This window comes from Syngnathus typhle, linkage group LG18 (assembly GCF_033458585.1).
Source record: "Syngnathus typhle isolate RoL2023-S1 ecotype Sweden linkage group LG18, RoL_Styp_1.0, whole genome shotgun sequence".
Taxonomy (NCBI): Eukaryota; Metazoa; Chordata; class Actinopteri; order Syngnathiformes; family Syngnathidae; genus Syngnathus; species Syngnathus typhle.
In genome coordinates this window covers 4,460,504-4,483,406 of record NC_083755.1, presented here as the reverse complement: position 1 = coordinate 4,483,406, position 22,903 = coordinate 4,460,504, and the positions used below count along the sequence as shown (strand labels likewise).

Sequence of the window (22,903 nt, the reverse complement as noted above, 5' to 3'; positions counted from 1 at the left end):
ACATCAAGGCTTGTGTCATGAGCCCCGTGACTCACGGCCCGTGTGAACATACGTGCTGCGCTAGCTAGCATCAGTGGAGGGCTCTCCCCTCTGTTTGATATGACTCATTCTTCTGTGGCCACTCTGTGTGTGTGAGTCCGTGTAAAAATATCCACCCGTGTTGCTCAAAGCGATGCAACGAGCGGAATTCCAGGAAATGTACAAGGAGCGGTCAAAGCCGTAAATATTCCCAAATATTTGCTGTCGAGGATCCTCATAAAGACAGGAAGTGGCGCGTGTGCGTCAGGGCGTGCGTTTCCTATCGCTATAAACACACACTGCGCTCATCTCCAGCCGCTAAGATGTGTCGACATCTTCTCTCTTCACAGCACTTGTGTCAAGATGGAGGCTAGCACGAGTCTTAAAGTGGCCGCCGACGGGGTGCTTAGCAACCTCTCTGATAGCCCAATGAGCCGACGGGACGGTGGCGAGGGAGCGAGCTTCCTCTCTGCAGTAAAACACGCGCCACTGCTGCCTCTTGTTAAATGTTTTCCATGCCTTATATGTCCATGTTTGCGCAGACGCGACATAGTGGACGCACCTTGTTGCTTGAGAGCTGCAAATCTTGGAACGATGTATGAAGACATCCTTCGATTTTTCATTAAGGGTTAGCCAATGTGATTAGAAGGAAGCCCCAAGGGTCAGGCGGTGAGTCGGGATGGGTGCTGGGGCGGCATCCAAGAATCTCATCTCCTTAGCTTAAAGGACCAAAGTCAAAGGTGGCCACTAGCACGCTGTAGTGTATGTAAGAAGCAGAACAAGAGTGTGATCCATTCTATTGTTGCTTTCTGTTAGCCCATGGCCATTCGTGTTAAATAATGAACTGCTAAGTCCACAAAATCAAGAAATGCAGCTAGAGTGTAAGCAAGCTGTAGCTGGCTTTAGCATCCGTCTAAGTAAACAAATATCACGTTCATACCATACCGTGAGTTAATAATTCATAAGATGGCACCTAGATATTAACACGTACTTTGCGAGACATTTTGACAGTCCTTAATAGAGAATCAATTGAGGTCTTTGGTCTGAGCCTGCCAAGCGGTAGCACATTCAAAAGGAGTTGGGTTATTGATCGGTATATCCTTAGAACTCAGTAGCCTTCTCTACCTGGAGCAACCTTGCCTTTAAACCAAAAAATAGAGATGGGGACGGGACAACAGATGGACTTGTTTGTTTTGACCGACGAGTACAGATGCACGTGCGACTGCACAGAACCACCATGCCAACCTTAACTTTTCATTTTTATTTACAAACTTTATTGTAGCTATCAAGTATGTTTCATAGCAAACTGCTCAAAGTAACCTCAAATGGCCAAAGCACAATGGCAATGCTTTTTACAGATTAGAAACATGCTTCTTCTTCCAAGTGTGAGCCCGTTGGGACAGGAAACCGCAGGGTGCTTATCTTTTCGTCTTAAGGCTTCCTTGCCTCGTATATTTTTTTTGTCAGTATTGCTCAGCAGCCTCTTGAGAGGCTTCTTCCACGCTGTGGCCGCGTTCCAACAGCCACAGGAAGTTCCCATGAACGTTCCCAACGCCTGCCCGGAGTCTCACGTGAACCACCACAGAGACCGCAAGGGAGGTCCTTGTTACATGCTAACGGCTAATGCTAGTGTAATGCTTGATGGCAAATGACAATACGGCCTTCCAGGTTACAGAGACTGATTAATACAATTCTGATCTACAGGACATGTACTTTACTTATCTTGGATTTCAGATACCTCATCCCACAAGTTTTATAGGTTCTATTCTATTGACTAGTTAATATAAAACGAGTGCTTTGGTTCTACTGAGGTTGGGGGAAAAGAGAGCTCTCCGATGCGTTCACGTGATTTTGTGTGCGACTGTATATCAGACTTATTCACCGTTCTGCTTTGACTTGGGTAATCCTTCACAATAAGAGAATCTGACATGAATCAATGTGGGTTTTTTTTTTAAACTCGGGCTCCGTTTATAATTGCAGGCTCTCTTTCCCTCTCTCCCTCTCGAGTCTCTGCTGTCGGAATGTAAGGATGCAAAATAACACACGGCCGTTAAAAATAACCCGCCAATATGTTTGGAGCGTCGCAAGGATTCCAGCGTACATTCCGCATGTACGGGGAAAGGGAGGCCCTGTTGGTGGGGGTGTCAAAGAGGAGTGTCTATTTACGTCCCACCTAAAAGGAGACATAGCGATGCAAGTTTTCATTGCCGCCCTTTAGAGAAGACTTTCTCTAAGAATCCGCAGGGAATTCCTGTACATTTTGTGAGGTCGGAAAGAGTTCAATCTTTGTTGACTTCACTTTCGGTCCCTTTTTGACCCAGCGAGTTAGCATACTGTTTATATCCCTTCTGGCACGAGAGGCAAATATTTGCCCGATAGCTTTGGATTGCAGTGATAGGCTATGAAGCTAGCCTTACTCACTCCACATACTAAGATTTCTCTGCATATTCTGATGGAAATTTAAATTACCGCTGAGTCACAATGGTTTAATAGCATCAGGACTAAAAAAGCCAATTTCATCTGCTGGGCTTTTGAATGTTTCTGCGTGTGCATGCACACACACCTCTATTAAACACACACGCGCTGAGGACGGCATGTAGCTCCCGGTGTTGTTTGCACAGCACGGTAACAGAGAGGTTGTAAAATATTACACCCAAAGCAAAGTGCAAGCGGCACACAAACACGCAGAAATACAATGGCAAAACACACACACAGTTCTCAGTTTTATCAGTACAGTCACTCCCTCCAGTGTCACAAATGGCGAACCACGCCTGCGCATTTAGTTTTGTGCCTGCTCATCTATTGATTTTAAAAGCATTAGTATGCTGCAACTCTCCGCAAACCCTGCCCCACGCTCAGGGCGGTGGCGGCGACTCAATCACGGCGTGGATAGGACCCCGATAGGGCGGCGTGAACCGGTGTGCGGCCGGGGCCGATTGCGGCGTCTCCATTCGAAGCGAAGTGGCGAGTCATCGTAAAGCTGCTGATAGATGCGTGTGAGTGTGTATGTGTATACATGTTGGCCTTGACCATGAGGTGACACTCATGTCAGATTAAGATGACAAATGTGAAAGAGTGTGTTCCTACACTAGTGATAAACATGCAATTTTTATAGTCAATTTGCAGTAGCCAAAATACATGGATAAGGTGTGACGTTAAGTTCGTCAATGCTCACAATGGTGGGGGCGACAACTCCAAATTTGTTTTCCTGTTTTTATTTCATCTACTGGTGTTTCACGCATAACATACTATTAGGCTTTTTGGGGTTTTGCATTCCAGTCCAGAAACTCACACAAAAGTAATAACACTTACATGTTATTTACTATCATGCAATGACCTCCTACGCCTTGTAATTGTAACCTTGTAAACTAATATTGCTCAAGTGTATCCTGTGAGTCGCGGTACGCTGGGGAAGGTCTTGCGTATGCTCATGCACTTCTCCTGGTCCAGGAAGAGTGAGTTGGCCTTGATAGAGAGGTCGTGCTCCAACGTGACTTTGGTCCTCAGCAGAGACTGGAGGCTGCCCTCGGCTTCGAGCAGCCTCTCCTGCAGCTTGCGGATGGTGTCCTCAATCTCTCGAACCTCCTCCACCAACCTGGGCATCGTAGAATGCTGGACTATTTGAAATCAAATCTGGCACACTCTGATACCTGTGGTACGGGTTGTCCCTGCAGAGCTCCACGTTGGGCCGGCGGGTGCGCTCTTCCAGCCTGGTCTGAGCCACTTTCAATGGACTCTCTTTGTCCCGCAGAGCCTTTTTCAGGGACTCTATCACCATCTCCGTCTGGTAGATCTCCTGCATGGTCTAAATGAGATAAGCAGCTCAAACCAAAGCGCTCCAGTGTGCATGGTTAAAAAAAAACGCACTTGAGTGTATTCAGATGAAGTTTGGGTTCTAATTTCCTAACTGTGGAAAATGTGGTTAATGATGGACTCTCCTTTTGGCTGCTTTCCAAATATAAAGACGTGTAGGTCTTTACAATACTGTCTTGAAGGGTAGGAATGTTTTAGGTGGTTTCTCACTGACAATGATCAGCAAACAAACAAGTGAGATCATGTGATGATGGACCTTGGCGAGATGGGCCTGAAGGCTGTTGCGAGCGTCGGCCGTCTGTGCCACGCGACCGGTGAAGGACACGTTGACATTGTTGAACTGACTCCACATTTCGCCGGAGGTGGCGCTGAGCAGCACTTCGATCTCGTCGCGAAGTTTGCGCGAGGCGGCACGCTGGCTCTGCGAGCGCAGAACGTTGTTGTCGGTGAACTTGGACCACGACTCCGGCAGTGAGACCCTGGCGGGACAAGCATTGCGTTGACAGTATTGAAAAACATCGGTTTTGATAGGTCGCCGCTCACGAGGGGTCAAGGCGTTCGATTCCGCGGAAAAAGCCGATGCCATCCGAAGTGTTCCTTAGGTTATGGCAGCGGTCGTCTATCCTTTGGGCCATCACTTTGTTGCTCAGGTCTCGTTCCAGTTCGTGCTGCGCCTCGCGGTTTAACCTGTTTAGTGGCTCACCGCCCCAAAAAATCGACAATTATCAATCAATGTGATCAGACAACCACCGCCATGATGAGACTCACGCTAGCTGGGCTGTGGCTCTCTCCAGATGTTGCCTCATCCTAGTCTGACAGGACTTTATTACCTCAACTTCCTGTTTGAATCCGTACGTTAATCAGTACATTTTATTATTATTATTATTATTTCCATTTTTCACCTTGATGAGGTCTTTCTCAACGTCGTCGTGGACCAGGTCGATAGCCATGCGCTTTTCGCGGTGGTACAGACATTCCTGGGACACCTGGTGGAAATTTAACACACCTTGATGCTAACGGCTACCGTTTAGTTCTCTGCGATAATTGTAGACAAAAACTATTCAAATAGTGTTGCTGACTTTAAAGACGGACAAAGAAACAAAAACTGTCAATGGTCTTAGTTCAGGTTCAGGTGAACTCAACACAACTTACTGTGTCTTAATGCAAATGGCTAAAATCCTGTGCAGTGCTAATACAGCAATATTATATATTAACCGTTATTTGACCTTTGACATCATCGGTAGTCAACGCTTACCTGAAGGGGCCGCTCGGTCTCAGCCAAGGCCCTCTCCAGCCGTCGCTTGACCTCGGCCAGTGCCGCTGTCTCTCCCGCCACGTTGTCCACCTCGTGGTTCAGTTCCGAGCGCCAGAAGGCAATATCGTTGAGGCGCTCGCCGATGTCCTTGCTGGTGTTCTCTTGCATGCGGCGCGTCAGCTGCTCCTTGTCCTGGATCAGACGCATTGTGTCACGCCGGAGCCGCTCTGCACTGTTGCGAGATGCCTCCGACTGGCGGTAGTTGCCCTGGTTGGACTTGAACCAGTCATCCGGTGTGTAACGAGTGCTCATCGTGCTCCGGTTGGATGGGTAGAACATGGTATCTGTGCGGATCAGATCTGGGATGCTTCGCTGTAAAGTAGGGACGGTGCCTTCGTTCTTGTAGTAGCTGTTGGTTCTCCACTGGTTGGCGCTGTGGCTGGCAGGTTGAGTGTTTCGGTAGCTCAACCCCATGGTGGAGATAGCGGGTAGGAAGTGGCCCGTCTTGGGTCGACCATATGAGGCTGGCATCTCCATGCCTAAAACTGGACTGTCTTCCTTTAGCGTCAAAACTTCAAGCTTGTGCTTTTTTGTGCCACTCACCTGCAAATGAGCTCAAGTCCTCCACAAGGTGATGCCACTTGCATAATTCATTGCTGTATTCTAAGCGTGCAAGTCATTCATTGGTCAGGCCAACCAATGGCAGCGTCAAGCGGTCTGTCCAAGATTTCTGTTGACACAATGCTGGTTGCCGTGGGTTACCGCTGCCCTCCCCTGTGGGCAGCTTTCATGCTGAGCAGGTGCTTTTACTTTGTCAATAAAAGAAGCTAAAGAGCCTCTGAGTGTAAAATGACACGTTTCACTTAAAAATCTACAATACAATATAGAATCGAATTCCCACAACTCGGGACATCAGGTGTCAAGTAAAATTGTTGACTTGCACTACATTGAGTTAACGGAGAAAATAATGTAAGTGTGAATGATTGTCTGTGCCCAAAGATTGACTGGTGACCAGTCCAGGGTGTAGTTTGCTAGTGTCTGTTAAATTTGATTACTCTACTCTATTTCAACGTTTAACTACCACAAGTTAGACTAGGCGCACTTATTGAGGAAATGCTGGTCCTGCCTTTTAATTTTAGAGTTGAAGTTACCTTAAATGTCAAAATAGCTACCACAAGCTAGGCTAGTTGCATAGCAAGACTGGTGTAGTTTACTTTGTAGAAAAGTACTTTATTTTTCCGCTAATATTTTTGTGTCGAATGGGACGACGACAAGCAATCTGAGCTGGCAAGCAAAGCGCCAAGCTGTCAGTTTGGATTACACTCACCTGTTGAATAATTCATGCAGCAGGAAGAGGACATGCAATCATAGTCTGTGTTGAGTTACACAATGTTGAAAATGCGGGTCATTTACACCGAAGTCTTCTTGAGATGTTTCGTAACACAAGAAAGAAAAATTGGAACTGTAATGTACATTAAACCTGCCAACCAATTGTTTTGTTGCACAAGCTTGCTTATTTAGACTTGAGCCACATGTTTTTTCGTAGGCCTGACGTAAAACAAATCGGATGTCGGCCATTTTGTTTTGAGCCACTCATTCTGCGCTTTCGATCAAGCCGACATTATTGTAAACATTGTGAGTTGTAGTTAGAATGGAATGAAGCATCTCAGCATCGCTTAACATGGCAAGGTTAAAGAAGCCCCCCCCACACACTCTCCAACCGTGACCTCACTGGCTATAAATAATACCCCCTTCCAAAGAAAGTAGGAATAAGCCAACCCGCCATGAAATTCCTCCTGTGAGTGGAAAAAAAGTTGGCGAGCATAAGAAGAATTTGTGTGTATTCTGCAACCATTGCAGATTACGACATATGTTGCATGTGTGTGTTGCGGGCACTTTGTGTGTGGTGATTTTCATAAAGTTCTGTAGCTACTCTGCCTTGCCATAGTAAAGAGGAACACGGCCAAAGACATTTTTTCTTCTCATTTATATGTTTAATGCGTCACCCTAAAAAGTGAAAAAAGATCCGCTAGGTATTAGCACTACCGCGCTGATCCAGTGGGGCTTGTGGCGCATGAATGCTGGCACTCTGTGGCACCAAGTGAGTAAATAAATAAATAACTGTCACAGAGTCATATGTTAGGGTCTGGACAGTGCCCTCCCCCCCACTCTCCATTAATTCTCCCCTCCCTCCCATCAGCCCGCATGGTTGCGGCCTCTCCTCCGCTCTGCTGTGCTCGACACAGTGCCTCCGATGGAATGTGATGACCACGGAGCGGACAAAGCCCACCATTCACGGCCCCTCGGCCCACACTGGACGCCTGCAACTGGGAGCCTTGATTTTACAGATGGGAGGGGGTGCATGAGGGGACAGGGAGGGTGGGGGGGGGACAGGGGAGGCTTGTGTCCGCCCCAGTGTAACTCGTTCTGTAGTATCAAATACATGGCTGAAATACTTTAAGGCGATTGGAAGGTCTTTTTAAACATGTCCGTCTACTTCCTGTCAAGACTATCCAGTGCGGAAACACAATAGAGTCTTTGCTGTTGCCGTGCGACTGGCTATAAACATGCAAGTGGCATCTACACTCTTGTTGGGTTATTAACACGCCGACAGTGGATTGTACAAAACAGTGAGGATGTTTTATAGGAAACATGGAAAATATACCCAAACCTGTTGTGAACTTGCAAAAGTCACATAATAATATTTTATGTTAATGATAGTTAAAATGGGCACAATAGAGTATTTGTCGGACGTCTTTGGACGTCCTGTCATGCTGGGGTTGCCTACCTAATTTCTTATTAAATAGTAAAACAGGAAGTTTTGCAGAGTTGATATGAAATTGGGGCAATGTTAAAGATACAAAATAAAAGATTCAATTCTGAACCTAGTGCCCGTTCACAAGTCCAGCTGTGCAGACTTTGCCGCGCACACACCGACAAAATTCTCTTTGTGCGGAGAGGACATTGGCCTCCAGCTACTATGAAAGGTGCACTGAGGCGACAACGGCAGCCAGTGGAACGCCGTAGCAGGTGATTGAAAGCGGTGAGGAACAAAAAAGTCGGGCAAGATTTAGGAAGGCGAAAATTCTCATCCAAGTGCAGCCAGTCGCCGCGCAACCGCTGGCGCTAACTCAACAAGCGCAAACTGCAGTAGCGGTCTCTATGAGAACGTCAATTCTCAGAGTTACAGTCACACTGGACTGGTTAAAAAAAAGGGATACATTTGTAAAAATAAAAAGCCTCCTTCTCTCTGCGTAACTGCTCACCCCTACCGTCTCTTCCGAGGAGGGAAATACTTGGAGGCAAATAAGACATGGTTATATTCTTTTAATTTAAGGGTGATGATTGCTGTGTTTCCATGTAATCTTATTCTGCGACAATACGCTTAGCTCGGTGAAAATGAATCCAGCTAGCCACGCTCGCCAAGTATCCTCTGACGTCTTCGATTAATCGTTCAGAAATGATTTGTCGATCGAGGGAATGTATTTAAATGTCTAACCCTTAATCCCGCTCACTGTCCAGCGGGATGTTTTCTAAAAGGCTGCAACCGGAGCTCTGCGAGCTACGTGCGACACGTAAACCTGACACAAACAGCTGCTCTCCACGCATTCCCGCTCGCCTTGCGCTCAATCTGTGTGTGCGCGCGCCGCCAAAGGCCAAAGTGCGCGCTGGAAGGTGTCGGATGCGCCGGCAGGCATGCGAGACACGCCCCGCTGCCATTTAGCCGCTTCTGATCGCACACCCAAATAGACACGTTTGAGCGCCATGTCGGCGAAATTCCTTCGTCCCAAACAAAAGCGAGAGGGGCGGGAGATTCAGATGCGCCACTTCTGCGCGAGGCGGAGGAGAGGCATTTAAAACCAAGGCCTTTTTGTTTCTCCAGGCATTTTCCAACCCCTGCACCCAAACCTCCCCCAGCGAGCATGCCGGCCGCCCCGCACAAGTGCTCAAATTGTCCTCCTGCTTCCCAAATTTGGGACCCCGAGTAGAACGAGGCTTTTGTCAAAGTGTGACCTGGCTGTGTCTGTGGTCTGTTTGCCGGATGAAGCGGGCTCTTCATTAGTGCAGTGCATCACCCCACCCTAACCTCATCTCCTCAGTCTACAGCTCTGTTAGCACATCTGCCTCGCATTTTTGAAGCACTATGGTTGACTATATTCTGCGGAGTTTGCACGTTCTCTACAAAAACAAGCGTGTTGATAAATTGTCTATAGTTGTGAATGTAAGTGGGAATGGTTATGTGCCTTGAGACTGACTATGAGGACAAGCACCATTGTAAATGAAGGAGTGTTTTCTCTCCGCCATGCATTCATTGTGTCAGGTGCACGAGCCACGTGAGAGGTCCTTGTGTATGTGTGTGATTGTGTGTGAGAGACGGCCGGCAGCAGCTGGGAATGCCCGTCAACCTCAAAGCGACTCTGCCAAGGTCGGCGAGGAAATTTAAAACTCGAAAACGGCGCGATCCTAGCAGCCGCCGCCAAAACGGCTGAAATCCCTGCCGTGACCCGAGCGTGATGTCATCAACTTCCGGGAAAGCCCTGCGGTAAAATGTCAGGAAACGTGACATATCGTAGCCGCCATCGCTCCGGGAAAAAAAAATTGTCCGTCATCTGTCCAGCTGCGCTTGGTTTGGTGGGCGACCACCCAAAGACCCGCGGGTCACGTGGCCGATCCTAGTCCGACTTGGAAGCGCCCTGCCTCTTTGGCATCAAGCTGCCCACCACGGGCGTGCCTCGGCTGCCCCAAGAGCATGTCAACTCAACAGCCAAAACATTAGCTAGTCTTGCAAGAACAACCAAGCCACAGCGTGTCAGTCAATGTATAAACTATTCAAAATGTTTGATTTTCTTCATGCATCCCTGCAAACTAGAATGGTCACACCTCAAGGATAAAAATAAGAAACAGTAGAGTTTCACATACTGGACACGCTGCAGTCGGTATCACCAAGAGGGGAAACACTTGTAATTACCGGTCATTTTATAGCTAATACATCATGTCAGACACATTTTTTACGACCTCATTTATTGCGTCGCTTCAGGCGATTTGCCGCCATCTTTGCGTTTATTGTCCCGCCAGTGCCACAAAACCCGCCTCTGTGCGATCGTCCGCCTCGCATTCTCCCAACCGCGGCACGTAGGCGGGGGTGGAATGGATCGTTTGCGTGACGTCAGCGCTGCGGACGGGACGCCAGTCGGGAGGGGCCGCTCAGAGGGCGTTGGGATAATATCCACCGAGGAAGTCATACAAAGACGGAAAGCAAAGAGTCAAGTTCAGTTGCACGGTGTGTCACTAAATTTTTTTTTTTTTTTGCGACAGTCCATTTTAGTCACAAGCGATTCATTTTAAGTTCGGGACACTTCTTGGGTCAACATGATGGCCACACCAAGTATGGGCCTGCAGGTCAAAGTTCAAGATCTCCCATTGGGAGGATTGTGTGAAAGTGGTGTTAGCATTAGCATTACGCAAATGCCATTGCTCTTTTCGCTCGCTCACTCTCGCCAACACCCGAAGTATCCCAAGCACGTCGGGTCGGATCGGCTCGCACTTTATAAATACCACCCTCAACCTCCCTTTAAACATGTCTGACATTCATTGCGTGCATGGGCATGTCTGTGTGTGTTTATATGCAAACGTGCATGGCTGTGTTTGACCCAACTAACCTTAACTCAAACTTAGCCATAACCCATTTCACCCTTAATGGTTAATGTTAACTTTACAAATGCCAAACCCTAAACTCTCTCATCCTGATTGCTAGCTAGAAAAGGCATTCCTGTTCGGTGTGTCTTTTTGGAACAATGTTGAATAGTATTTGCTGATGGGCGAGGTTCCGAGTGACCATGTCGTGACCGTTTCCACCCAACGTGAGGTCACGGAGTCCTGACACGACACATCCAGTCAGGCGGCGCTTCCTGCCGTCAGCGGACGAGTACCCTCTTCCTTCCTGTGAAAGGCCAATGAATGAACACTTTCATGTGGGGGCGCATATCGTCGGAAGCTCCAAAAGTGTGAGGGCTAATGGCTTTGACTGATTTGCATTATTTGTTATGATATATATAAGGAACATTTCTATGAACATTTTGAATTTGTTTTTGATAGATCACTTACCAATTGGGGTGGCAAAATATTTGGTAAGCATCTGCCACCCTGTAAAACCGCCTATGGTAAGCAGTATACTCAGCTCTCCTGATAATAGGTACTGGTACCGGAGGTAGGTTTTACTTCATGGTCCTGGGATGCCCCCTTGTGTCCTGTCTGTGTTTTACTAATACTTTTCGGTTAAAAAAAAGAAGCTATTTTAGATGTTTGTCCTATTAAATGACATGTTTTGTGCAAATTAAACATTTTTTGTGGAGTCCTTAACCATGCCATACTATCAATACTATATTGTTGTTTTATGTTACAATCTGCAAAGTAGTAATATTCATATACTTGGTCTCCCCATTTCTTAAATTCCTAGATCCACACACTATACACATTAATTATTTGAAAATAACTTAAATCATATAAATAAAGAGTAAGAATCGATACTAGCAGTTTGACACCGAGTTGATATCGATCCACACATCAGTATCTATGTTATCGATGCTTGGATTGACTTGTGAGCCTTACCGGCCACCGTACAATGTCAGCGTGTGTTTGTTTGCTAGGCTAGTCCACAGCATGCGGTTGTGAAGTTATATTTCCGCTATTTTTGCTGGCTAGAATGAGAAGATAAAACATTTCTCTACATTGGTGTAGGAAGCGAAGCACTGCCAAGATGCCGAAGGAGCAGTTCAGAGAGACGGACGTGGCCAAGAAAATGTGAGTCGCTCGCTAGCTTGAGTTAGCTGGCTTGATCTAACGTCATGACAGTTTACGAACTTGTATTACTTTTTTGTTGTTTCTGTTTTCTCATGTGCCATTCAACCACGTGAAAGTGGTGCATAACCTTTCACATTGGCGTCCCGATAGCGGACATGACACTGATTGGGTCGAAAGTATATTTACATTCACCAAAAGACTGATTCCAACTTTATTAAATGATATTATCAAAGCCCGTGGAAATGCACCTATGTCTCGCCAACAACTTATTTTATTTATTTAGTTCCAAACTTTTCTACCTCCCAGGAGACAGTTGTAGTTATTTTTTCCAGGCTGTTCTGTTTTTTTTCCAATGACAACAAAGAGAGGAAATCTCAGAAGCAGAAAAAGATTAGTGCGTTGTTGTCCCTCAAGTTTACCAATTTATTTTGTTTTTCTCAATTCAACAGAAGCCACATTTGCTTTGGAGTGAAGTCGGCTGAGCAAATGCGTCAGCAGGCCCACATTCAGGTGGTCAGCAAGAATCTGTACAGCCAGGACACAAAACATTCGCCGCTGCCTTATGGAGTTTTGGATCACCGCATGGTATATAGAAATGCTGTATTCAAGCGAGTCATTTCAAACACATCATTGGTTGTGTGTTGATTTGTTTTCATATTCCTTGTCACACAGGGGACAAGCGAGAAAGACCGGCCCTGTTTAACATGTGGGAAAAATCTGGCCGATTGCGTGGGACACTACGGCTACCTGGATCTGGAGCTTCCGTGTTTTCACGTTGGATACTTCAAAGCCACCATAGGAATCTTACAGGCTAGTGCGGGGGAATTGCTAATAGTGACGATTTATTATATATTTTGGAGAACAGACTCTTTTGCAATGGTGACCTGGCAGCAGAGTTAAATAAAAGCAAATTCTTAAATCTCTACCTCCAACCTCTGTTTTTCAATCCAAAATTCAGTTACAAAAATAGTGGCAAAAGTAAGACAAAATGTAAATATATAAAAGAATTTAAAAGAAAAAAAAAACATAAAAATGCAAACTGTGTTCATTTTCCTCCAGATGGTTTGCAAAACGTGCTCGAGCATCCTGCTGAGCAAAGAGGACAAGCTACAGTTCATGGACATGGTGAAACGGCCCAATTTGGCCTACTTACAGAAGCGAGGGCTGAAGAAGAAGATCTCCGACAAATGCCGCAAAAAAAGCGTGTGTCCCAATTGTTCGGCGTTCAATGGTGACAAGTCCTGCCGCAAAATTATCCGTCAGACTTGGAGCTGTCACGCTCTTATACGGTCTTTCCATCTGTCTCATTTGCTCAGGCATGGTGAAGAAGTGCGGCCTGCTGAAGATCATCCACGAGAAGTACAAAACCACCAAGAAGGTCGTGGAGCCTTTCGTGTCTGAGTTCCTGCAGTCCTTTGACGAGGCCATCGAGCACAACAAACTCATGGAGCCTCTTTTGGCACGGGCGCAGGTGACCCGAAAAAACATGCATCGATTTGTTCTTGGCATTTTTAATTGGCAAAAGAAAAAGAGAGTGAAGTGTGTACGGCCGTCTGGTGTTTAGGAAAACCTCAACCCTGTGGTGGTGCTGAACATCTTCAGGCGCATTCCCATCGAGGACGTGCCGCTGCTGCTGATGAATCCCGAGGCAGGCACGCCGGCCGACCTCATCCTCATTCGCCTGCTGGTGCCCCCGCTCTGTATCCGGCCTTCTGTGGTCAGTGACCTCAAGTCAGGCACAAACGAGGACGACCTCACCATGAAGCTCACCGAGATCATCTTTCTCAATGACGTCATCAGAAAGGTTTAAATTTTTTTTTTTTTTTTACCTTCACTGTTTTGCTTCACAAATAGGGTCTGAGCCCTGCTGCAAAAATGAAAAGTCTTCCACTTACTGTGAATTTTGACTCTTGTGGTCCAGCATCGCATGACGGGCGCCAAGACGCAGATGATTATGGAGGACTGGGACTTCCTGCAGCTGCAATGCGCCCTCTACATAAACAGCGAGTTATCGGGCATCCCGCTTAACATGGCGCCCAGGAAGTGGACCAGAGGCCTGGTGCAGAGACTCAAGGGCAAGCAAGGTATGCGGCCGCCTTCTCGGGAAGCTTATTTTTTTTAGATTGGTGGGCGTCCATTACAGGCTGCATTTTGTAGACAGACAGAAATGAAAAGACTTGTTTTGCGAAATGTTCTTCAAGGAAGTGCTCTGATGTCGCAGGTCGTTTCCGAGGCAACCTTTCGGGCAAAAGGGTGGACTTTTCCGCCCGTACCGTCATTTCCCCCGACCCCAACCTGAGAATCGATGAAGTCGGCGTACCCGTTCATGTGGCCAAAATCCTGACCTATCCGGAGAAGGTAAGCGCCGCCGCATCCCCTGACGATGCCTTTGGCGCATCTTGTTTGTTGACCGTATGATGGTGTTCCGGAAGGTGAACAAAGCCAACTTGGAGCTTATGAGGAAACTGGTCCGCAACGGCCCAGATGTTCACCCCGGGGCCAACTTTATCCAAGATCGACGCAACAAAATGAAAAGGTGACGCGACGGGTCAGCACTCAGTTGTCGCGTGGATTTTTCTCCACTGAAACGCTTTACTTCCGGGTAGGTTCTTAAAATACGGCAACCGGGAGAAGATTGCGCAGGAGCTGCGCTTCGGCGACGTGGTGGAGAGGCACATGATCGACGGAGACATCGTCCTTTTCAATCGGCAGCCCTCGCTGCACAAGCTCAGCATCATGGCTCACATTGTAAGCTTGCTTCATCCTTCCACCCAGACGTTTCCCATGTGTGGCCCTCACCATTATTTCAATCTGGCAGGCCCGAGTCAAGCCGCACAGGACGTTTCGCTTCAACGAATGCGTCTGTACGCCGTACAATGCTGATTTTGACGGCGACGAAATGAACCTGCACCTGCCTCAGACTGAGGAGGCCAAAGCTGAGGCTCTCATCCTCATGGGGGTACATGGCGGAATTCTTTGCCCTGTTGTCCTCTATTCCGACCTTTTTTTCTTTTCTCCCCCAGACAAAAGCTAATCTTGTCACGCCGAGAAATGGCGAGCCGCTGATTGCTGCTATTCAGGACTTCCTGACAGGTAACGACGGGCTCTGGCTAATGACCGCTTAAACCCTCGCATATTGTTTGTGTTCACATGATTTGAAGTACAACTACGTACATAATGTGCTTTAAAATCAAGTCAGGTCTTTTTGACGTTGTGAGAGAAAGGTTAAGTAACACGCTTGTTTGTCCCTCCTAGCGGGCTATCTTCTGACACTGAAGGACACCTTCTTTGAGCGATCCAAAGCGTGTCAGATCGCGGCGTCCATCCTCGTCGGCCAGGACGAAAAACTCAAGATCACGTTGCCTCGCCCGTCCATAATGAAGGTATGGATTGCACTCTGAAGCACTTCTCTATCTCACTTGCTATTTATGAAGTGACAAGAAAATATTTGGTGCGACAACGCTGTGCATTTTTTTGCTTTGTTGTTCATTTGTGTGTAATTTTTGTGTCCTCCAGCCCATGGCCCTGTGGACGGGCAAGCAGATATTCAGCCTCATCCTGAGGCCGAACAAAGACTGCCCCGTCAAGGCCAACCTGCGCACCAAGGGCAAGCAGTACTGCGGCAAAGGCGAGGACCTGTGCCACAACGACTCCTGTAAGCAACCAAAAGTTTGCCGACACAGTGTATAGTGAACCCTGCTGTTTGTCACACAGGTCGGGACTGAAACCTCCCGCGAGTAATAAACACCAACTCAAAAATATTTGCAATTGCCACAAGATGTCAGCAAAGCACTTTTTGCCAGCTATGGGTTGATGAAAATGAAGCTCCTCTACTCACTTTAAAGCTCCTTTGCACAAAGATGCCACAAGACATGATCATGAGTTGTAATAAGCAGGAATTTACTGTTTGCATTTTCTGTTTTGGATCTGAACCTTCCCCTTCCAATTGTTTCCAGTCGTGGTCATCCACAACAGCGAACTGATGTGTGGCAGCATGGACAAGAGCACCTTGGGCTCGGGCTCCAAGAACAATATCTTCTACATCCTGCTGAGAGACTGGGGAGAGCTGGAGGCGGCAAACGCCATGTCTCGCCTCGCACGACTCGCCCCTGCCTATCTTTGTACGTCATCACCTCTTTCCCAGAGATTTTTTGCTTGATATTCAGGGTGTCGTTGTTTTTCTAAACTACTCGCAGCTAACCGAGGCTTTTCCATCGGTATCGGGGACGTGACGCCCGGCCAGGGTTTATTGAAGGCCAAGCAGGACCTGCTGGATGAGGGCTATCACAAATGTGATGAGTACATCGAAGCCCTGAAGACAGGCAAGCTGCAGCAACAGCCTGGCTGCACAGCTGAAGAGACGTTGGAGGTTTGCATTTGGCATTTGGACTTAGCGTTGGCTTCACTTGCGCCATATGATTTCAATTGTCTGCTTGGAGATTGGTTGCACATGGTGTGATTCATTTATTTTTCTTCTTTTGGTCGACAGGCGCTTATCTTGAGAGAGCTGTCAGTCATCAGAGACCGTGCTGGCAGTGCCTGCCTCAGGGAGCTGGACAAGAGCAACAGTCCTCTAACCATGGCTCTTTGTGGCTCCAAAGGCAAGTTTTTGTTCATCTTAACACCTTTATCTTGACTTACAAGTGCCCCACTTGGTAGCCAGTCTACATCCGGCCTCCATCAGTCCACATGGTTATTTAGCAATCAAAGTGCCATTGTTTTTCTTTTTTTGTGCGCAGTTGTGCAATGCACAAATGAAACTACCTTGACTTGTGTCCATGCACACTTGAGACTATTCCTCTTTCCTTGTTGTGCATACAGGATCTTTTATTAACATCTCTCAGATGATTGCCTGCGTGGGCCAGCAGGCCATAAGTGGATCCCGAGTACCTGATGGTTTTGAAAATCGCTCCCTGCCTCACTTTGAAAAGCACTCGAAAGTAGGGGCCCGGATATCCAAACTGCTTAGTGCGTGTCCTTTTTCTCTTTTCTGAAAAAAGCTTTTTCATTTCCACAGTTGCCCGCTGCAAAAGGCTTTGTGGCCAACAGCTTCTACTCCGGTCTGACACCCACCGAGTTCTTCTTCCACACAATGGCCGGTCGTGAGGGACTGGTGGACACGGCTGTGAAAACCGCAGAGACTGGCTACATGCAGGTAAGTTAGAAGGGAGTTTAAAAAATAATAATAATAATAAAATCACAAGAATGACCTCTCTTTTTTTTAAATTTTTTTTGACAGCGCCGTTTGGTGAAGTCCCTGGAAGATTTGTGCTCCCAGTATGACCATACGGTGCGAAGCTCCACTGGCGATGTTATCCAATTCATCTACGGCGGTGATGGGCTGGACCCCACCTACATGGAGGGCAAGGACGAACCGCTGGAGTTCAAGAGGGACCTGGACAACATCCGGGTAAATATGGATACACACACTCTTTACACCTTGCTTTGTATGGTTTCTGATGTGAGCCACAACCGCCTGTGTCTGCCAAAAGACATTTGGCTAAACACATCAGTAATAAAGAAAGAATATGTAACGTATTCATAGCTCCACCAATCTGCACCACTCTAACGCCAGCCTGGTAACTGTTCACCTTCTAGCAAGTAGCTAGAGTCGCTGCCTTTTTTCACCCATGTCGTCCAATGAAGATAACTGTCTCTCCTCTACCCTTCCCTTTTGCGTCCCCACAGGCTGTCCACACGTGTCAGGACGAGCCCACCCTCAGCCAGGGCGAGCTGGTTCTGGCGGCAGATGCTATCATCAAGAAAGCCGACTTTATGTGCTGCAGAGACAGCTTCTTGGAGGTATACACGTCGAAGCCCATCTGTGTTCTGAGATCGGTCCAATTGCCAATTGTCAAGTTATTTTTATTATTATTATTATTCCTTAAGTCTCAAAAGGTGAAGCCTAGTGAATCCATAAAGTGTTCTGATCAACTTTAAAGAAATCAGACTATGAATTGTTTTTGTGTTGGAAAAGGCGTTCTACTCTGGGTGAATGAGTGTGTGTATGGTAATTGCTGTTGAACTTTTTGTATAGGCGCTAACTGAGACAGGCTCAGAGAAGTACCTGCAGGTATCGTGGCCGAGACCTGAATGGAGTGTCATTGTTCTAATTTTTGAAACCTAAAAGCCTCATTTGTTGAAGCAGTGATTCTCAGTCTGCCATGTAAAGTACACCTGGCATGGATGTCTCTTTTGGAGTTCAATACATTTGCTTTGAACCTAGAACTGTGTTTTTGGAACATTCCTCCCGATACAATGTGACTTTTTTTGTACGTAACATTTGCGGCTAACAGTAGCGCGTACTCTTTGTTGCTAGCCTGAAATGCGCAACGCATGGCCTGCCCAGCTGCTTGGTTGTCCTGTGTCCTAAGCACAGCATGCGATGCGCATGTCTTAGCAGCTGACTCTCACCGCTTGTTCTTGGCCGTCTGCAGACAGTCAAGAAATTCATCAAGGGCGTCTCAGAGCGGATCAAGAAGACACGAGACAAGTACGGCATCAACGACAACGGCACCAGCGAGGTAGGTGGAACATTGAGATCTCCATGTGCTCAAATCTTTTTCACCTTCTTGACTTGCCTGCAGCCGGACGTCCTCTATCAACTGGACCGCATTACACCTACGCAGCTGAAGAAATTTTTGGAAACCTGCAGGAAGAAATACATGAGGTTGGATTGCTGGCTGACACATTTCGGTTGCCTCAAGGCTGCCTTCCAATCATGACCGCTGTCCCGCAGAGCGCAGATGGAACCGGGCTCGGCTGTGGGGGCCCTGTGTGCCCAAAGCATCGGAGAGCCCGGAACGCAGATGACCCTGAAGACCTTCCACTTTGCCGGTGTGGCGTCCATGAACATCACTCTTGGCGTCCCTCGCATCAAGGAGATCATCAACGCCTCGAAGAACATCAGGTCAGACATTGAAAGGCTTTGTTAAGACGAGTGAAAAGTGGCTGGATTTTGAATACAACTCTCATCTCAAGTATTTCTTATTTGTGATTTCGATGCTCCCCGCTCAGCACGCCGATCATCACCGCGCATTTGGACACGGAGAACGATGCCGACTTTGCCCGGCTGGTGAAAGGGAGGATTGAAAAAACGCTCCTGGGCGAGGTATTCCGCAACTTACTCTGATCCTGGAGTGAAGAGAAGAAATGGGATGGCACTTGTTTTTCTTTTTCAGATTTCGGAATACATCGAAGAGGTCTTCCTACCCGATGACTGTTTCATCTTGGTCAAATTGTCCCTAGAGCGAATAAGGCTGCTTCGATTGGAGGTACAACACATCGCACTGTACTTCCGACTTATCTTTCAAATTGTAAACAAACCTGGCTGTCATTGAGCGAATGAAGAAAGCGCCAAATTTGGCTTCAATTATGATTTTTAGACTTTTCCTCAAGCGCTGTCATGTGAAGGGGTGACGAAGTGTCAGCGGAGCAGGAGTAAGGTCTCCTGCTTGCAAAGGAGACACGACATTGGCTAACAGTTCATTCACGAGATGGTGGAAGCTCAGATAGGTGTAGTAGTTAATGAATTGACTTTTGACAACATTCAAGTTCCTCTCTGTAACTTCATGAAAGATAACGAAACAAAATATTTATATCTGTAATGAGCTAGCCACTCACCTTTCTGCCACCTGGAACATTCTGAAAAGGTCCATTGTTCTCACGCACAGTCACGGTCATGACGTTCTGGTCGACCTTCCTAGGTGAACGCCGAGACTGTGCGATACTCCATCTGCACGTCGAAGCTGCGCGTGAAGCCGGGAGACGTTGCCGTGCACGGCGAGGCTGTGGTGTGCGTGTCGCCACGGGAAAACAACAAAAGCTCCATGTACTACGTCATGCAGTCGCTTAAGGCCGAGCTTCCCAAGGTGAGAATGCACGCGAGTTGTGAACGTGAAAGTTAAACCCCCCCCCCTCATCTCGTTGTATTACGCAGTGCAGCAGACCGGGTGCTTGTGGACCATTCTTAGCAACAATCCTGAAAAGCTGCCTTCTCTTCCAAATCACAATCTCATTTCTTGGCCTGAAAGGTGGTGGTTCAAGGTATACCCGAGGTGGCCCGTGCTGTCATTCACATCGACGAGCAGAGCGGCAAGCACAAGTACAAGTTGCTGGTGGAGGGTGACAATCTACGAGCTGTCATGGCAACCCACGGCGTGAATGGAAGCAGGACCACTTCCAACAACATCTATGAGGTGCCAGTGAAAAGACCATCAATGGGAAAAAAAAAAACTTGTGCTTTTTGTCTGCTTCCAATGTGACCCGGGTGTCCGACGACAGGCACGTGGCACTCCTGACCCCGATGTCACTGTGGTGCTTTGATTTGACACAGGTGGAGAAGACGCTGGGAATTGAGGCGGCCAGGGCAACAATCATCAACGAGATCCAGTACACAATGGTCAACCACGGGATGAGTATCGACCGACGCCACGTCATGCTTCTTGCCGACCTCATGTCCTACAAGGTGTTGTCTCTTGTTTGTGTATCAAAATTAGAAATTGGATAGGGATTTTTTTGGGGGCGTGGGGTAGTCCAATATTAGATTGAGTAACATAAGCATACTTTGTGACTTTAATAAAATAGGGGGAGATACTTGGAATCACCAGGTTCGGCTTGGCCAAAATGAAGGAGAGCGTTCTCATGCTGGCATCCTTTGAGAAAACGGCCGACCATCTTTTTGACGCCGCCTACTTTGGCCAGAAGGACTCCGTCTGCGGTAGGCCCATGCTTCTGGGATTTCTTCTTTCTCATGTTGTGTGAAAAAGCTGAGAGAATTTTGCACCTACAACCTTTCACTCCCTACACCATTCTCATTTGGATGTAAATTGCCTCAACTTGAAGATGAAAGGTTGCAGTTTCAGTATTACTTTGATATCCAATCCGTTGTGGTGGTGTGACTGGCGTAAAGATGAGATCTGTGTCCGTGTCCCAATATTTATGCACCTGACAAGTAGTTGCGTCAAAACCAACAATGCCTCCTTCACTGTCAGCCAAGTAGCGTCAAAATGTGGCCTTTGTCAACTTGTCACTGACCGACCAAATGGTGTTCATCCTGTTTGCAGGCGTGTCCGAATGCATCATCACGGGCAGTCCCATGAACATCGGCACGGGCCTATTTAAACTACTGCTCAAGGCGGACAGGGACTCCTCCCCGCCGAAAAGGCCCCTGCTGTTTGACAACCCCGACTATCACCTACCTCTCTTCTCGTAACAGGAAGCCAATGAGGACAGTCTTTAAGTTCCTGCTTATTTCACGTCTTCAGACTTGTTTTTGTAATTTGATTATTTCGAAGATATTACATCATGAACAGTGAACATGTGTACTGTTTGCTTTTTTATTTGATGATTCCCTCAATGCGGGTGCAGTAAAAAAAATGCATTATGTATTTTGTTTATTCACAGTGAGAAGGTTTGTTGGTGACTAAAAGGATCTGTAGGGATTTTAAAGGCTTTTTGGGGATGATAGTTATGACAAGACAGCCCGCCCACTTTTGGAGCTCACTACGCCTCTGGAGTCTGGCACAGAAGCATTGTAATGTGTATTCTCCTGGTTGGATTTGGCATACATACATACATACATGCATACATGTTTACACATAAATAAAATATATATTTAAAAAAATGTTAAACAAAAAAAAGCATGGACTGTAATATTCCTATTTATAAAGTTGAGTCTAACTATTTACAGTCAATTCAATGACCAGAAAGCGAGCAGGCTGTAAATTTAGAGGAAGGTGACCAGGAGATGGCGACAGCGGGCACCTGAAGTCAATGTGCTCTGCAATGATTGCAAGGTTGCGTTTGGATAAGAAAATGTCGCGTTTTTGCACTTGTGTCGCTAATCCAGTGCTTCTCAATTATTTTCTGTTACGCCCCCCCCTAGCAAGAAGAAAACTATTCGCGCCCCCCCTCCCCACCGTGACTATCCTAACTTGTCTTGTAAGTCGTAAAATGTTGCACTGTCGCAAACGTGACAGAAGTAACAATGAGAGCGCCACTGCCCCCTGCTGTAGTAAACGCGCAATTACAAAAAAAAAGCCTGTTCCCCAGGGTCACACGCGCCCCCCCAGGAATAGCTTAGGGGGCGCGCCCCACTATTTGAGAAGCACTGGCCTAGGTGACTGATTCACAATTTGGTTTTGTCTGATATCAGAGATTAAATAAAGAAAACCAACTGGCTGATTGATTTGTTTTAATTGAGAGGAAAAAAAAACAGCAAAAGCATTTCACTAGCTGACCAGGAGATGGCGACAGCGTGGCATCTGAAGACCATGGATTGTTTGTTCTGCTATAGCCTAGGTGACTGATTCACAATTTGGTTTTGTCTGATAATAGATATTAAATAAAGAAAACCAACTGGCTAATTGATTTGTTTTAATTGAGAGAAAAAAAAACATCAGCAAAAGCATTTCACTAACTGACCAGGAGATGGCGACAGCGCGGCATCTGAAGACCATGGATCGTTCTGCTATGCCGGTTTAAAAAAAAAAAAAAAACGTAATTAGCTAGGGGTCAAAGGTCAAAGTTTACGGTTCAAAGTTCACCCAGGGGTCAAAGGTCGGTTCAAAGTTCACGGGGTCATGTGCACATTTTCGATTTTTAACTAGAGTTGAAAGTTCAGGGTTCAAAGGTCACCCAGGGGTCACCACGGGGTCACCACCGGGTCACCGCGGGGCCACGGGGTCACCACGGGGTCACCGCGGGGTCACCGCGGGTTCAAAGTTCAGGGTTCACTTTTTTTTTTTTTTTTTTTTTAGGTTAACCTTTATTTAAACCAGTGCTTCTCAATTATTTTCTGTTACGCCCCCCCCCTAGCAAGAAGAAAACTATTCGCGCCCCCCCTCCCCACCGTGACTATCCTAACTTGTCTTGTAAGTCGTAAAATGTTGCACTGTCGCAAACGTGACAGAAGTAACAATGAGAGCGCCACTGCCCCCTGCTGTAGTAAACGCGCAATTACACTTTATTCTAGTACTGCCAAAAAAAAAGCCTGTTCCCCAGGGTCACACAGGA

General features: G+C 47.0%; 2 protein-coding genes and 1 long non-coding RNA gene across 4 annotated transcripts in view; 2 read left to right on the top strand and 1 right to left on the bottom strand.

The window, feature by feature from the left end:
- The window catches only part of LOC133142992 (uncharacterized), a 43,787-nt gene extending 40,423 nt beyond the window's left edge, over positions 1-3,364 (top strand). The window contains exon 6 of the long non-coding RNA XR_009710335.1: positions 369-3,364. This is a non-coding gene — a long non-coding RNA (uncharacterized LOC133142992). The remainder of the gene's footprint in view (positions 1-368) is intronic.
- A 32-nt stretch (positions 3,365-3,396) lies between these two features.
- On the bottom strand, positions 3,397-5,651 carry tekt3 (tektin 3). Its single transcript, XM_061264701.1, has 7 exons — positions 5,087-5,651; positions 4,734-4,817; positions 4,600-4,670; positions 4,375-4,518; positions 4,088-4,310; positions 3,669-3,823; positions 3,397-3,613 (listed from the first exon to the last, which is right to left on the bottom strand). Exons 1-7 carry the CDS (start codon positions 5,621-5,623, stop codon positions 3,397-3,399), a joined length of 1,431 nt encoding a protein of 476 aa, XP_061120685.1. The 5' UTR covers positions 5,624-5,651.
- Positions 5,652-10,389: 4,738 nt separating this feature from the next.
- Positions 10,390-22,252, top strand: polr3a (polymerase (RNA) III (DNA directed) polypeptide A). Of its 2 annotated transcripts, XM_061264660.1 has the most exons (33): positions 10,390-11,091; positions 11,183-11,887; positions 12,337-12,472; positions 12,560-12,697; positions 12,947-13,118; positions 13,204-13,358; positions 13,452-13,691; positions 13,809-13,971; positions 14,109-14,245; positions 14,320-14,423; positions 14,494-14,635; positions 14,706-14,846; positions 14,911-14,980; positions 15,143-15,270; positions 15,404-15,542; positions 15,844-16,008; positions 16,084-16,256; positions 16,377-16,488; positions 16,709-16,827; positions 16,905-17,042; positions 17,127-17,297; positions 17,576-17,689; positions 17,925-17,960; positions 18,325-18,411; positions 18,475-18,557; positions 18,627-18,797; positions 18,905-18,998; positions 19,069-19,161; positions 19,594-19,758; positions 19,921-20,085; positions 20,223-20,354; positions 20,474-20,606; positions 20,953-22,252. In XM_061264660.1, exons 2-33 carry the CDS (start codon positions 11,844-11,846, stop codon positions 21,099-21,101), a joined length of 4,209 nt encoding a protein of 1,402 aa, XP_061120644.1. In that variant the 5' UTR covers positions 10,390-11,091; positions 11,183-11,843; the 3' UTR covers positions 21,102-22,252. The 2 variants fall into 2 exon arrangements, with proteins under 2 accessions (XP_061120644.1, XP_061120645.1); XM_061264661.1 differs by lacking the exons at positions 10,390-11,091; positions 17,925-17,960 and having other exon boundaries at positions 11,377-11,887.
- Positions 22,253-22,903: the final 651 nt, after the last annotated feature.

What these genes read in the sequence shown, in the direction of transcription:
- tekt3 (XM_061264701.1), bottom strand. Translation starts at nt 5,623, where the DNA reads ATGGAGATGCCAGCCTCATATGGTCGACCCAAGACGGGCCACTTCCTA. An exon ending in TTGAGAAAGACCTCATCAAG is followed by an intron (nt 4,671 to 4,733) that starts GTGAAAAATGGA and finishes GGATTCAAACAG; the next exon opens with GAAGTTGAGGTAATAAAGTC. An exon ending in ATCGAACGCCTTGACCCCTC is followed by an intron (nt 4,311 to 4,374) that starts GTGAGCGGCGAC and finishes TTGTCCCGCCAG; the next exon opens with GGTCTCACTGCCGGAGTCGT.
- polr3a (XM_061264660.1), top strand. Translation starts at nt 11,844, where the DNA reads ATGCCGAAGGAGCAGTTCAGAGAGACGGACGTGGCCAAGAAAAT. An exon ending in CCACCATAGGAATCTTACAG is followed by an intron (nt 12,698 to 12,946) that starts GCTAGTGCGGGG and finishes ATTTTCCTCCAG; the next exon opens with ATGGTTTGCAAAACGTGCTC. An exon ending in CAGAGACTGGCTACATGCAG is followed by an intron (nt 17,043 to 17,126) that starts GTAAGTTAGAAG and finishes TTTTTTTGACAG; the next exon opens with CGCCGTTTGGTGAAGTCCCT.